General features: G+C 41.8%; 1 protein-coding gene across 1 annotated transcript in view; it reads right to left on the bottom strand.

Moving 5' to 3' along the window:
• Positions 1 to 679: 679 nt before the first annotated feature.
• Positions 680 to 16,494, bottom strand: part of SPATS1 (spermatogenesis associated serine rich 1) — a 36,287-nt gene continuing 20,472 nt past the window's right edge. Inside the window, exons 5-7 of the mRNA XM_040430979.1 lie at positions 13,453 to 13,570; positions 5,135 to 5,197; positions 680 to 1,008 (exon numbers count right to left, since the gene is read on the bottom strand). Of these exons, the coding sequence (XP_040286913.1) occupies positions 879 to 1,008; positions 5,135 to 5,197; positions 13,453 to 13,570 (311 nt within the window). The 3' untranslated portion in view covers positions 680 to 878. The remainder of the gene's footprint in view (positions 1,009 to 5,134; positions 5,198 to 13,452; positions 13,571 to 16,494) is intronic.

Genomic DNA, 16,494 nt, shown 5'->3' with positions numbered 1-16,494 from the left:
AACTACTAGATCCGTTTATACAGCAGCGCTCAGGCAAATTCGCTTTTTCTGACTATATGAGCCACATATCATCTGGATTGCTCTTCCAAGGGGACAATAGGGCAGCAGTTTCCTTCAAAAGTTTCTTTGGCTTTTTTGGTTGTTGTGCCCATAGCACAATGCCCTCAGATGAGTGAGACCGTCACCCACCCACACTTGACTAACCCTTAGGTATTGCTCTATGTGCGCTTTTTGAGTATTTTTAACACACTACAGTGAGTTCGCTCGATGAAGGCGAATTGTTTAGTGGGAAAGAAGCGATCTCGGGCCACGCAAGATTTCGCGCCAGATCTTCAAGCAAGACGATGCCGGCCGATCCGGTTCGAGCAAATGGTTGCGGTAAGTATGATTTTAATTTTTTATTTTTTATTTTACACTGTTTTAGATACTGCGATCATGTATGAAAGCGGCATCTGAGGGTAACAATGATGGAGGGCAGCGCAATCATTGCTTCCTATCCTTGCAGCCATTACTTACAAAGAAATGCGCTTCATGGAGAAGTAACTTGTCACAAAGCAAATTTTTTGGTCAAATTCGGCAAAGCAGCCAAATAGAATTTTCCAGAACTTCGCTCATCTCTAAAAATGACCATGAAAGCAATCTCACTTCAGAGAAAGTCGTTAGCTCTAACCACTAAACTTCTCCCAAAGTGGAAATGATGCATCACACGACACAGCCGAAATAAAACAATATAAGCGATTTATAAATTTCCTTTCTAAAATTCACCAAGCTTGAGGGTTGATGTCTCACACAAGAAGCACATGTAATGGATGAATAAGCTGAGACAAGAGGACCTTGCACATTTCTGCAGATTGTTTCAATTGCATTTTCTTAAATTTTTATTTTTGTCCATTTCTGGGTAATTCAAAGAGAAAGAAGCGCTTGGCTGGTTTCCATCTATTCAGTTCTTGCACATCTTTCTTCTCTTCTTCCAGGTTTTGCTTGTGGATCATGACTTTGTATGGAACACTGGGAACAACAAGCAGAAGAGAAGATGCAATACTGAAAGTCTAGGTCACAATATTAAGACATGCTGAATTCTGCCGGTGAAGATAATGAGATGACTGTTGAAAAGTGATCTATACAGAACAGGAAGTCTCAATATACAATTAGGTTTAGTAGCCAGTGCGAAAAATTGAGGATTTTAGGATTAAAAAATACACATATTAACATAAAAAATGTATTTAAATGATTAGTCATTTTCTGATTCACTGTTTAGCAATTAGCACATCTAGGGGTTTACCAACTAAATAGGAGTCCAGTCACACATATGTGCATCAATGGGGTTCTTAGGAATGGCTTATTAGGATTATTGAAGGCTACCATTAAAAAAACTTTGCACAAATCTCCTTTTTGGTGTATACAGATCCTATGCAGACCTACAGTATATGTCTCCACTGTAACAGACTACAAACTGTGTTGTGTAGTCTGATCCTTCAGTCATAGTTTCCTTTGTCTCCTGCATCTCTTTAAAGTACAATCAGTCCATTCAGCTGTCAGTACCTAGGATGATCACTTTTGCCATAAATGTACTGGAAAGCCGATTATGAAATACACTGTTAGGGCTTAGCGAAGGGGGAGGGGTCCCATTCACAATATACTCTTTAAGGGAAAGACTCAAATATATGTATTTCTACTGATAAAAACTAGATGACACGTTCCTTTTCTAATCAGTTTTTATTTTCAATTTTTTATTTTATGTCTTGAAAATTATTATGGGGCGGCCATCTTGCCTGAACTGCTGTTAACGGCATTTAGAGGTGTGTTTTATAGCAGTCACATGGGTCATAGACACACTGGAGAGGAGATGACTCATTGACTTCTATAGGCAAGGGAGGATTGGTCATAGACCCTACAGGGAAATTTCCCAGTGGGCCAATGCCCGAGGGGCCACCCAAGCCCTCCTGATGGCTGCATGGCAGGTACATAATGATCTGATGCCCAGCAGACGCAGTTGCCCTCTTGAACTCTACTGTATTACCATCCTCAGGACGATGATACAGTTGAATACTGTGGAGAGTGCGGCAGTACTTTGTGCTGCACTGTGGTATTTGACTCTGCTAGGGCGGTACTTTCTACTGCACTGTGCTATTTGATTCTGCTGGGGCGGTACTTTGTGGTTTACTATGGTATTGCAAACCCTGTCTACTTCTGTTGTCCCTGCTTACTTATGTTGCCCCTTCTCAATCAATTTAGTCCCGGCTACAACATGGGACCACTTTAAGTTCCCAATCAGCCCCTGTCTATAGAAGAGTTTCCTGTTTCATGATCTCTGGCCTGTATAGACGTCATTGTCCAAGGAGGGGATGAGTTGTAATTTCAACTATTGTGAATGGTGAATCTTATCTATCTATCTATCTATCTATCTATCTACAGTTGCAAGAAAAAGTATGTGAACCCTTTGGAATAATATGGATTTCTGCACAAATTGGTCATAAAATGTGATCTGATCTTCATCTAAGTCACAACAATAGACAATCACAGTCTGCTTAAACTAATAACACACAAAGAATTAAATGTTATCATGCTTTTATTGAACACACCATGTAAACATTCACAGTGCAGGTGGAAAAAGTATGTGGATTTAATAACTGGTTGAACCTCCTTTGGCAGCAATAACTTCAACCAAACGTTTCTTGTAGTTGCAGATCAGACGTGCACAACAGTCAGGAGTAATTCTTGACCATTCCTCTTTACAGAACTGTTGCAGTTCAGCAATATTCTTGGGATGTCTGGTGTGAATCGCTTTCTTGAGGTCATGCCACAGCATCTCAATCGGGTTGAGGTCAGGACTCTGACTGGGCCACTCCAGAAGGCGTATTTTCTTCTCTTTAAGCCATTCTGTTGTTGATTTACTTCTATGCTTTGGGTCGTTGTACTGTTGCAACACCCATCTTCTGTTGAGCTTCAGCTGGTGGACAGATGGCCTTAAGTTCTCCTGCAAAATGTCTTGATAAACTTGAGAATTCATTTTTTCCTTTGATGATAGCAATCCGTCCAGGCCCTGACGCAGCAAAGCAGCCCCAAACCATTATACCCCCACCACCATAATTCAGTTGGGATGAGGTTTTGATGTTGGTGTGCTGTGCCTCTTTTTCTCCACACATAATGTTGTGTGTTTCTTCCAAACAACTCAACTTCGATTTCATCTGTCCACAGAATATTTTGCCAGCACTGCTATGGAACATCCAGGTGCTCTTGTGCAAACTGTAAACGTGTAGCAATGTTTTTTTTGGACAGCAGTGGCTTCCTCTGTGGTATCCTCCCATGAAATCCATTCTTGTTTAGTGTTTTACGTATAGTAGATTCGCTAACAGGGATGTTAGCATATGCCAGAGACTTTTGTAAGTCTTTAGCTGATTCTTCTTCACCTCATTAAGCAGTCTGCGCTGTGCTCTTGCAGTCATCTTTACAGGATGGCCTCTCCTAGAGAGAGTAGCAGCAGTGCTGAACTTTCTCCATTTATAGACAATTTGTCTTACCGTGGACTGATGAACAGCAAGGCTTTTGGAGATACTTTTATAACCCTTTCCAACTTTATGCAAGTCAACAATTCTTAATCGTAGGTCTTCTGAGAGCTTTTTTGTGCGAGGCATCATTCACATCAGGCAATGCTTCTTTTTCCACCTGCACTTTGAATGTTTACATGGTGTGTTCAATAAAAACATGGTAACATTTAATTCTTTGTGTGTTATTAGTTTAAGCAGACTGTGATTGTCTATTGTTGTGACTTAGATGAAGATCAGATCCACATTTTATGACCAATTTGTGCAGAATTCCATATCATTCCAAAGGATTCACATACTTTTTCTTGCAACTGTATCTCATATCTATATATATCATTTCTATTACTGTATCTATCTATCTCATATCTATCTATCTATCTTTTTATCTCTCTGTGTTACCTTCCATTGTAATTCTGCCAGTGAAGATAATGAGATGACTGTTGAAAAGTTATCTATACAGAACAGGAAGTCTCAATATACAATTAGGCCTAGCAGAAAATCGAGGATTTTAGGATTACAAAATACACATATTAACATAAAAATGTATTTAAATGATTGGTCATTTTCTGATTCACTGTTTAGCACATCTAGGGGTTTGCCAACTAAACCCCATTGATTGCATACATGGACCCATTTAATATACAAATGTGTTGCACCTCATCTAACATTTATATATATTTATCATCTACTATAATTATATATACCATCAGATTTCATACAATGATTAAAAAATTGCAAATGTTTCCACATTTATAAAAAATATAGTCTAAATAATCCAGGGTTATCATGGTCCAGGGGGATCAAATATGTAGAAATAAAAACCAACAATGCAATCATTTGGTGATACAGAAGAAACTGAACTGAGTTGGTCTTTGTAACTGAAATGCTGTTAGAATTCTAATCTATAATAAAGAGAATCTGCCACCAAGCACAATGTCTTGTAGGGCTAGCTCGGCTGACTGTAATGATACCTTTCACTTAAAGACCTGGTGTCTGATTCTGGAAAAAAGTACTTTTAATCTATATGAAATGAGGAGTTAAGTGCATTGAGGGCGGGCCCAAGCCACTCTATGCATGCTTGCCCCTCCTGCTTCCTCTATCTCATTTTTGATTGACAGGACCAGGTTCCTGCAAAGTCATCTCAACTGGTCCGGTCAATCAAGAAGTAGAGGGAGGTGCTAGCAGAGGAAATAGGAGGGGCAAGGGTACACAAAATGACTTGGGCCCACTCTCGGTGCACTTAACTGTTCATTTCCATATGGATCAAAAGTAATTTTTCTCCAGAATGAAGCAACAGATCACTAAGTAAAATATCTTTACATTTAGATGAGTTAGCCCTACAAGACACTGTGCCTGGTTTATCAGTGGGTTTCCTTGTGATTCGTGACAGACTCCCTTTACAGAGCCCATATAATGCTGACATATTGTACTCATATGTCACTAAATAATAAAGGATTATTTTAGCTTGCTCTTGTTATTATTATTATTTTTTTTAAAAAGAGCGCCTTGGCTAGTTGCCCAGTTTGCTAATTCCCTAAAAATGAACCTGTCGATGATCATAATAGGTAACAAAACGTCTTTATACTTACCGTGGTCTCTTGGACAATTTTTGAAGAGGAATGAATGTATCAGCTTTAATTTTATAGGATTCCCTGCAAGAAAACACTTTACTGTAATATAATATAAATTAGTAATGGACGTATGAGATCTGGATTTGTATTTGTACATTAGTAGTAATAAGTATTTATTTTCTGGGATCAAGCAGATTTTTTTATAGTTTGGCTATTTCCCTCCAGGGAAGGCTTTCTAAGCACATCACACCTACCTTACATGCTAGGCATACAGGTCAACAATAAGCATTATAGCAGAACTATTAGCATAAAGGGACACTTCCATCAAAGTTATTTTTATCACCCATTAAAGGCTATGGACACCTTTGGGGGGATTATATATATTTTTTAATTATTGCATTGTACTCATTTTGCGCTAAAAATCATTTTTTTAAATTGGTCTTTATTAAAAATGCTGAGCCCCTTTCTCTTTACAGCCTCGGAATTCTCTAGTAGCATGTTTTGTGCTTTAATGCTTCCTGTAGGCAGCTCAGCTGACAGCTCCTTATCTCTGATCTCATTATAGTGCAGTTCTTATTTTACTGATAAGAATGAGGCTTAAATAAGTGTTAATGACCTTTTAGAGATAAAGTTTATTAGATGACCAGCACAAAGTGAAAGTGCAATTCACACAGCTAGACATACAGGTAACCCATTGTGACAGAACTACTGAATATTTATAATAAAGACCAATTGAAAAAAGGATTTTTAGCCCAAAATGAGAAAAATGCAATAATAAGCAATTGCCCTTGAAGGCGTACATAGCCTTTAAGAACCACCAGGATAAAAAAAAAAAATTCCTTTTTCTCTGAAAAGCAGCAAATGGAAGGAACAATCCCACCAGGCAGTAAGTTTGATTTTATAGGGTTGATCCTACTGACAGGTGCCCTTTAAGGGGGTTAGGAAAATGTTACCACTACTACCACAGTTGATCATAAAAATACTGATACTAATTTTACTACCACAACCTCCACTGCTGCTACACATAATAATAGTCTGATGATAATGTCTCTTTAACTTTAGAAAGAAAACGGTTATTCCATGCGACATAATGCGGAAGAATTTTGTATACAAATACCTGTTCATTTGGATTCTTGCCTAAATGTTTAGGTTCATAAACCTCCTGCACTGTTAGCACTTCCCTAATAACAATGCGGCTCTCCTGTAAAAAAGTGCAGCCGTCCGAGATGTTCCTAGCGACACAAATTTACTGCTGACTCGGGTGAATCGTCTCTTGTTTACAACATGCGGAGCAACTGCATAATGCGTGAGACAGCAAAATTCTTGCAAGTTATTTGGTTAAGTTGCTTAAAATTCTGGAAAACTTTTTTTTTTTAATCCTTAGGCCTCATTCAGATGTTTATATTACAAAATCATTCATGTTCCAGCTTCCACACACGGACACTTTTTCATATGCTGGAATGACCGTGTAGGACACGGTCCTGGCAACCATTCATCTCCAGGTCCGTAAAATATGGACAGAATAGTTCTTGTCCTGGGTCTCTCTGTATGGTCCTTGGTCTGTGTAGAAAAAGACTGAAGTGTTTATCACCTTGGGTCAAGGTGCAGGCCGTGTACACATGGATGTGAAGAAGGCTTAAGAGTCACTGTACTTTCACACAATTTCATTTAATTTCATAAAGAATCACTTCATTGAAAAAATCTGCCTGCATCAACTTGAAAAGAGTCATGGCCACTAGAGGTCTCACTTCCACCTAATTTGCAGTCCACTGTCTGTTGTCAGGCAAGATCTGTCCATGGTGTCATAAACTCCATTGTAACCAATCTATCAACCTACTTTCAATAAATACAACACTCAGAATAGTATTAATCATCTTTATTTTATTTTACATTCTTTTATTTGTTGGATAAAATTGGCCACGGTGTTACTTACGTTACTTAAATAAATATGTAAACTGAATTAACTGATAAACCAGTTAATCACCATAAATAATTAAATCCACCTAGTCCACTCAAAGAGTGACTATTACCCCATATAAATAATTAAATCCACCTAGTCCACTCAGAGTGACTATTACCCCAAAGCTAACACCGTGACATAAATTTAAAAGGGGAATGGGGGGGAGGGGGTTTCTTCTCTTGCTACTCACCAACTGAAAATTAACTGTCCGATCCTTTCTTTTATAGGTACTCACGTGCGAACAGTTGAACCATTCTCCAATCAAGAGGGAGATATTCCTTCAAGTCCAGATCGCACGAGGCATCTGTTACCAGCAAATACCCAGATCGCAAAAGCATCTGTTACCAGGTAAGAAATATAAGCATCATTACTTGTACATGCATTTAAAGGTGTCATGACACCATGTCACCCCTAATTGCATGCACAATCAGGTCTGTCCATGGTGACAGAGACTCAGAAGACTCCAAGGAAATGGGGGCGTGTCAGAGCTAGCTGAGACCTTGAGCCTGATAAAAGAACTGCATCTACAGTCGTGGCCAAAAGTTTTGAGAATTACATAAATATTGGAAATTGGAAAAGTTGCTGCTTAAGTTTTTATAATAGCAATTTGCATATAATCCAGAATGTTATGAAGAGTGATCAGATGAATTGCATAGTCCTTCTTTGCCATGAAAATTAACTTAATCCCAAAAAAACCTTTCCACTGCATTTCATTGCTGTCATTAAAGGACCTGCTGAGATCATTTCAGTAATCGTCTTGTTAACTCAGGTGAGAATGTTGATGAGCACAAGGCTGGAGATCATTATGTCAGGCTGATTGGGTTATAATGGCAGACTTGACATGTTAAAAGGAGGGTGCTGCTTGAAATCATTGTTCTTCCATTGTTAACCATTGTGACCTGCAAAGAAACGCGTGTAGCCATCATTGCGTTGCATAAAAATGGCTTCACAGGCAAGGATATTGTGGCTACTAAGATTGCACCTCAATCAACAATTTATAGGATCATCAAGAACTTCAAGGAAAGAGGTTCAATTCTTGTTAAGAAGGCTTCAGGGCGTCCAAGAAAGTCCAGCAAGCGCCAGGATCGTCTCCTAAAGAGGATTCAGCTGCGGGATCGGAGTGCCACCAGTGCAGAGCTTGCTCAGGAATGGCAGCAGGCAGGTGTGAGCACATCTGCACGCACATTGAGGCAAAGACTTTTGGAAGATGGCCTGGTGTCAAGAAGGGCAGCAAAGAAGCCACTTCTCTCCAAAAAAAAACATCAGGGACAGATTGATCTTCTGCAGAAAGTATGGTGAATGGACTGCTGAGGACTGGGGCAAAGTCATATTCTCCGATGAAGCCTCTTTCCGATTGTTTGGGGCATCTGGAAAAAGGCTTGTCTAGAGAAGAAAAGGTGAGCGCTACCATCAGTCCTGTGTTATGGCAACAGTAAAGCATCCTGAGAGCATTCATGTGTGGGGCTGCTTCTCATCCAAGGGAGTGGGCTCACTCACAATTTTGCCCAAAAACACAGCCATGAATAAAGAATGGTACCAAAACACCCTCCAAAAGCAACTTCTTCCAACAATCCAACAACAGTTTGGTGAAGAACAATGCATTTTCCAGCACGATGGAGCACCGTGCCATAAGGCAAAAGTGATAACTAAGTGGCTCGGGGACCAAAACGTTGACATTTTGGGTCCATGGCCTGGAAACTCCCCAGATCTTAATCCCATTGAGAACTTGTGGTCAATCCTCAAGAGGCGGGTGGACAAACAAAAACCCACTAATTCTGATAAACTCCAAGAAGTGATTATGAAAGAATGGGTTGCTATCAGTCAGGAATTGGCCCAGAAGTTGATTGAGAGCATGCCCAGTCGAATTGCAGAGGTCCTGAAAAAGAAGGGCCAACACTGCAAATACTGACTCTTTGCATAAATGTCATGTAATTGTCGATAAAGCCTTTGAAACGTATGAAGTGCGTGTAATTATATTTCACTACATCACAGAAACAACTGAAACAAAGATCTAAAAGCAGTTTAGCAGCAAACTTTGTGAAAACTAATATTTGTGTCATTCTCAAAACTTTTGGCCACGACTGTACACTGCTTTGGATGATTATAAGACCCTCCTTTGTGTCTATAAGTGTGACTTCCCCCAGGGGTGCACCTAGCCTTTCTGCTGTCTGAGGCGAAAACTGAAACAGCGCCCTCCCCCAATGCCAATTTCCTAACCTAACCCCTTTGCCACAATGAAAGCGCTCATTGCCCATGGCCCTTCAGCTGCCCCACTCTTGTCCCTACCTTATGCTGCCTGAGGCAATCGCCTCACCTGGCCTCATTGGTGGTGCACCCCTGCTTCCCCCTCCTTATCTGTTCTGTGAGCACCGGAGCTGAAAACAAACAATTGAAGGGTGTTCTATAAGTTATCTACCTAAATTTGAGAACAAAATTTTCTGAGAAAATTCAATTTGAATGTAATCTCCCTTGACTTCAACATACCTATTCCACTTCGCCTCCAGTGATCAGATGCCCTCAGAATAGAAGGAGACTTCTTGCTGCAGCAGGAACTCTGTTATGGCCTCTCTGACTGCATTATCATCAGGAAATTGTTGCCTACACTGAAATTTCTTCAGGTTCCGAAAGAGAAAGTAATCACTGGGAGCCAGGTCTGGACTGTAGGGTGGATGGTTAAGCTCCATGAAGCCCATTCCCTGATAGCATCTTGTGATTTGTGAAACTTTGGAGCTGGCGCGATGTCGTGAAGCAGGAACACAGCTGCTGAAAAGTTTCCATGGCAATTCTCTGTGATTGCCTACTATAATGTCTTAATTGTTGAAGCATAGGTGTCTCCAGCAATTTTTGTCTTGTGTGACATGAATTCTAGTAATAAAATGCCTTCTGTATCCCCAAAAACTGTTGCCATGATCTTTCTAGCTAAATGCTGCATGCAAAATTTCTTTGTAGTTGGTGACCTCTTTTGCTTCCATTGCATTGACTATTGTTTGGTCTCAGAATCATGGTGGTGGACTCATGTTTCATCACCCGTAATAATTTGAGAATACAAGTATACTGGATTTTTCTAAGCATGTCTAAATTCTTTTGGCTAAATTGCTGGCGACAAGTTTTTTGCTCAGGTGTCAACATTCATGCCGCCCACCGGCAACTGACCTTTGAAATTATCAAAACATCATGAATGATGCCTAATTCATGAGCTATAATGCTGACCCTGACCTGACCATCTTCCAAAATCATGGCCTCCACTTTAAGGCACATTTCCTCTGAAGACGCTCAACAGGTCACCCTGAACAAGGGTCATCCTGAATTGATTCCCTACCCCATTTAAACTGCTCAGCCCAAAACTTTACTTGGTAGTAGGAAGGTGCATAATCATTAGGGATGAGCAAAGTAAGCTTCGGATCCTAGATCCAAAGTCGTTTCGCTCAAAACTTTGGTTTAATGATGTACGGACATCTGTCTCCATACATCATTAAAATGTGCAGCCTCCAATGAAGCAATGTGAGTTATTCCTGAAGTCTTGAGAGACTTTGGTGAATGACTTTGGTATTTTATTTTTAAAGTGAAAAAAACATTTTAAAACTTGGATCCGAACTCGGCTTTGGTTCTGAGGTACCACATTTTAATGCTGTATGGAGACGGATCTCCGTACAGCATTAAACTAAAGTTTCGAGCAAAGCAACTTCAGATGTAGGACTTGAAACTCTCTCTTCTCTCATCCCTAATCATCACCATATATAGCAATCATCCTTTCATGAATTTCTTTAGGCTACTTTTCTTCCACTGTACTGCACTTGCGATCCTGTCACTTCCAATGCTTTCCTCAGACTGCTATTGTGTGTGTTGCATATCCAAACATGTATCAACCTGCAGAATATGCTGGGGCAGATAACTTATTGAACACCCCTCGTAGTGGGAAGTAAGAGCAAGGATGTCATAGCAGTACAGTGCTCGTAGATTTCATAGAAGGGAGGTGCTCCCTGCTTTTGAGAGTAATACATCTACTGTAGCTGTGCAACTGAAACAAGAAATAATATGGCTGAAAGAGACATTAGGAACACCCAAAAAAATCCTGTTCCTTCACAGTTATGATTGTACACTGCTCAAAAAAATAAAGGGAACACTTAAACAACACAATGTAACTCCAAGTCAATCACACTTCTGTGAAATCAAACTGTCCACTTAGGAAGCAACACTGAGTGACAATCAATTTCACATGCTGTTGTGAAAATGGGATAGACAACAGGTGGAAATTATAGGCAATTAGCAAGACACCCCCAATAAAGAAGTGGTTCTGCATGTGGTGATCACAGACCACTTCTCAGTTCCTATGCTTCCTGGCTGATGTTTTGGTCACTTTTGAATGCTGGCGGTGCTTTCACTCTAGTGGTAGCATGAGACGAAGTCTACAACCCACACAAGTGGCTCAGGTAGTGCAGCTTATCCAGGATGGCACATCAATGCGAGCTGTGGCAAGAAGGTTTGATGTGTCTGTCAGCGTAGTGTCCAGAGCATAGAGGCGCTACCAGGAGACAGGCCAGTACATCAGGAGACGTGGAGGAGGCCGTAGGAGGGCAACAACCCAGCAGCAGGACCGCTACCTCTGCCTTTGTGCAAGGAGGAACAGGAGGAGCACTGCCAGAGCCCTGCAAAATGACCTCCAGCAGGCCACAAATGTGCATGTGTCTGCTCAAACGGTCAGAAACAGACTCCATGAGGGTGATATGAGGGCCCGACGTCCACAGGTGGGGGTTGTGCTTACAGCCCAACACCGCGCAAGTTTGGCATTTGCCAGAGAACACCAAGATTGGCAAATTCGCCACTGGCACCCTGTGCTCTTCACAGATGAAAGCAGGTTCACACTGAGCACATGTGACAGACGTGACAGAGTCTGGAGAGGCCGTGGAGAACGTTCTGCTGCCTACAACATCCTCCAGCATGACCGGTTTGGCATTGGGTCAGTAATGGTGTGGGGTGGCATTTCTTTGGAGGGCCGCACAGCCCTCCATGTGCTCGCCAGAGGTAGCCTGACTGCCATTAGGTACCGAGATGAGATCCTCAGACCCCTTGTGAGACCATATGCTGGTGCGGTTGGCCCTGGGTTCCTCCTAATGCAAGACAATGCTAGACCTCATGTGGTTGAAGTGTGTCAGCAGTTCCTGCAAGACGAAGGCATTGATGCTATGGACTGGCCCGCCCGTTCCCCAGACCTGAATCCAATTGAGCACATCTGGGACATCATGTCTCGCTCTATCCACCAACGTCACGTTGCACCACAGACTGTCCAGGAGTTGGCAGATGCTTTAGTCAAGGTCTGGGAGGAAATCCCTCAGGAGACCGTCCGCCACCTCATCAGGAGCATGCACAGGCGTTGTAGGGAGGTCATACAGGCTCGTGGAGGCCACACACACTACTGAGCCTCATTTTGACTTGTTTTAAGGACATTACATCAAAGTTGGATCAGCCTGTAGTGTGTTTTTCCACTTTAATTTTGAGTGTGACTCCAAATCCAGACCTCCATGGGTTGAAAAATTTGATTTCCATTTTTAATTTTTGTGTGATTTTGTTGTCAGCACATTCAACTATGTAAAGAACAAAGTATTTCAGAAGAATATTTAATTAATTCAGATCTAGGATGTTATTTTTGTGTTCCCTTTATTTTTTTGAGCAGTGTATAAAGAAGCACATCCATTATGCAAGCTTTTTTTGAAAACTCAAGTATGCTTTAACTTCATGTAACAAAGAATTATCCAATCTTCGCAGGTTACCAAACGAAAGCTGGATTTGGAATAATTGCTATGGGAAACACAGAAGCTTTCTCTTTTAGACATCTTGATTCTTGGGGTCCAATATGGATATACATACTGTATATATGGTGGATGGTTAATTTGACAATTATAAGAGGGTAATAACCATTAGTCATGGAGAGGCGACAGTCATACCCAGGCCCAGGACCTGACCTTCTACCATATAAGAAGACCATATGCGCCAATTCTCCTGAAACGTGTGGAAGGCTGCCAGAAAAAGAACAGACCTTCTGGACTCACCAAAAATCTGGAAAATCTCCCAGTGAATTAAATGGAGGGTTGCTTTCTCTCTCCATGAGTGCTAGCTGTATGCCACAGTGGGATGCTCCAGCTTCTGCGCCCATACATGCTCTGAAGGAGCGTGACGTATCATGACCATGCAAGAAGAGGAGGAGTTTCCAAAAGTAGTTGTTTCCACACCCAGAAAAATGATCTGTGGCGCTACTTCTTCCACTCTTCAAAGTTGCCAAGTATGAAAAAAACACCATTATAAATGTCATTTGGTAGGTGGGGGAGCCTGTCATGGATTTATCAGACCACTGCCTTTATTCTATAAATCGCAAACATACCTAAAATTTACCACCGGCATCGTAGATCCAAGCATGTGAAAACCGGGACTGTATTCTACTGTGCGGAAAGGTTTATCACCAGGATGAGCCTCGGGGATTCCATTTCGAGGATCGAAAACTGAAAAGCAAAGTAAAAAAGAAAATCTTTTTAAAACTTTCTAAATACTGTGAATAACTGTTCTTGTTACACCATAGCATCCAATCACAGTGTGACTCGATTGTCCAGACAACAGAGCTGTGACTAGTTGATATGGACAGCAACACAAGTTTCTATGTTAAACAGTTTTGATAAATTAAATCATTTTTTATATATTTTATGAAAAAGATTGTCACTAGGGATGAGCGAATCGACTTCGGATGAAACATCCAAAGTCGATTTGCATAAAACTTCGTTCTAATACTGTACGGAGCAGGAGCTCCGTACAGTATTAGAATGTATTGGCTCAGATGAGCCGAAGTTATTGTTTCGCGAAGTCTCGCGAGACTTCGCGTAACAACTTCATAAATTGATTTCTACTGTAAAAAAACATTCTTCAATTAAAAATATTGAGCCATTCTGTCACAAAGGGTTAACTGTGCTGTGTAATGGCGCTTTCACTTTCCCTTTGTGCCAGTCATCTAATCTTATCTCTAAATTACTAAAAGATCATAAACACTTTTTTAAGACATATTCTTATTAGTAAGATAAGAATTAAGCTATACTGAGTGTTTAGGAGGTCAGAGACCAGAGAAAAGGAGCAGTCAGCTGAGCTACCTGAAGAAATACAGAGCCTGCTACTACAGAATCTCAAGGCTGTACAGAGAAAGGGGCTCAACATTTTTAATAAGGACCAATTGAAAAATGATTTTTTAGCTCAAAATGAGTACAATGCAATAATAAAACAAAACTTGCCCTCAAAGGTGTACATAGCCTTTAACCACCTCCGGACCGCCTAACGCAGGATCGCGTTCCGGAGGTGGCAGCCCTGCGCAGAGTCACGCATATATGCGTCATCTCGCGATGGCCGAGATTTCCTGTGAACGCGCGCACACAGGCGCGCGCGCTCACAGGAACGGAAGGTAAGAGAGTTGATCTCCAGCCTGCCAGCGGCGATCGTTCGCTGGCAGGCTGGAGATGTGTTTTTTTTTAACCCCTAACAGGTATATTAGACGCTGTTTTGATAACAGCGTCTAATATACCTGCTACCTGGTCCTCTGGTGGTCCCATTTGTTTGGATCGACCACCAGAGGACACAGGTAGCTCAGTAAAGTCCCACCAAGCACCACTACACTACACTACACCCCCCCCCCCCGTCACTTATTAACCCCTTATTAGCCCCTGATCACCCCTGATCACCCCATATAGACTCCCTGATCACCCCCCTGTCATTGATCACCCCCCTGTCATTGATTACCCCCCTGTAAAGCTCCATTCAGATGTCCGCATGATTTTTACGGATCCACTGATAGATGGATCGGATCCGCAAAACGCATCCGGACGTCTGAATGAAGCCTTACAGGGGCGTGATCAATGACTGTGGTTATCACCCCATATAGACTCCCTGATCACCCCCCCTGTCATTGATTACACCCCTGTCATTGATCAACCCCCTGTAAAGCTCCATTCAGACGTCCGCATGATTTTTACGGATCCACTGATAGATGGATCCGATCCGCAAAACGCATCCGGACGTCTGAATGAAGCCTTACAGGGGCATGATCAATGACTGTGGTGATCACCCCATATAGACTCCCTGATCACCCCCCTGTAAAGCTCCATTCAGATGTCCGCATGATTTTTACGGATGCACTGATAGATGGATCCGATCCGCAAAACGCATCCGGACGTCTGAATGAAGCCTTACAGGGGCATGATCAATGACTGTGGTGATCACCCCATATAGACTCCCTGATCACCCCCCTGTAAAGCTCCATTCAGATGTCCGCATGATTTTTACGGATGCACTGATAGATGGATCCGATCCGCAAAACGCATCCGGACGTCTGAATGAAGCCTTACAGGGGCATGATCAATGACTGTGGTGATCACCCCATATAGACTCCCTGATCACCCCCCTGTAAAGCTCCATTCAGATGTCCGCATGATTTTTACGGATGCACTGATAGATGGATCCGATCCGCAAAACGCATCCGGACGTCTGAATGAAGCCTTACAGGGGCATGATCAATGACTGTGGTGATCACCCCATATAGACTCCCTGATCACCCCCCTGTCATTGATTACCCCCCTGTAAAGCTCCATTCAGATGTCCGCATGATTTTTACGGATGCACTGATAGATGGATCGGATCCGCAAAACGCATCCGGACGTCTGAATGAAGCCTTACAGGGGCGTGATCAATGACTGTGGTGATCACCCCATATAGACTCCCTGATCACCCCCCTGTCATTGATTACCCCCCTGTCATTGATTACCCCCCTGTAAAGCTCCATTCAGACGTCCGCATGATTTTTACGGATCCACTGATAGATGGATCGGATCCGCAAAACGCATCCGGACGTCTGAATGAAGCCTTACAGGGGCGTGATCAATGACTGTGGTGATCACCCCATATAGACTCCCTGATCACCCCCCTGTCATTGATCAACCCCCCTGTCATTGATCACCCCCCTGTCATTGATCACCCCCCTGTCATTGATCACCCCTCTGTAAGGCTCCATTCAGATATTTTTTTGGCCCAAGTTAGCAGAATTTTTTTTTTTTTTTTCTTACAAAGTCTCATATTCCACTAACTTGTGTCAAAAAATAAAATCTCACATGAACTCACCATACCCCTCACGGAATCCAAATGCGTAAAATTTTTTAGACATTTATATTCCAGACTTCTTCTTACGCTTTAGGGCCCCTAGAATGCCAGGGCAGTATAAATACCCCACATGTGACCCCATTTCGGAAAGAAGACACCCCCAGGTATTCCGTGAGGGCCATATTGAGTCCATGAAAGATTGAAATTTTTGTCCCAAGTTAGCGGAACGGGAGACTTTGTGAGAAAAAAATTAAAAATATCAATTTCCGCTAACTTGTGCCAAAAAAAAAAAATT

This window comes from Bufo bufo, chromosome 4, assembly GCF_905171765.1.
Source record: "Bufo bufo chromosome 4, aBufBuf1.1, whole genome shotgun sequence".
NCBI lineage: Eukaryota > Metazoa > Chordata > Amphibia > Anura > Bufonidae > Bufo > Bufo bufo.
The sequence above is the reverse complement of the archived record's forward strand: the minus strand, read 5'-3'. Positions and strand labels throughout refer to the sequence as shown.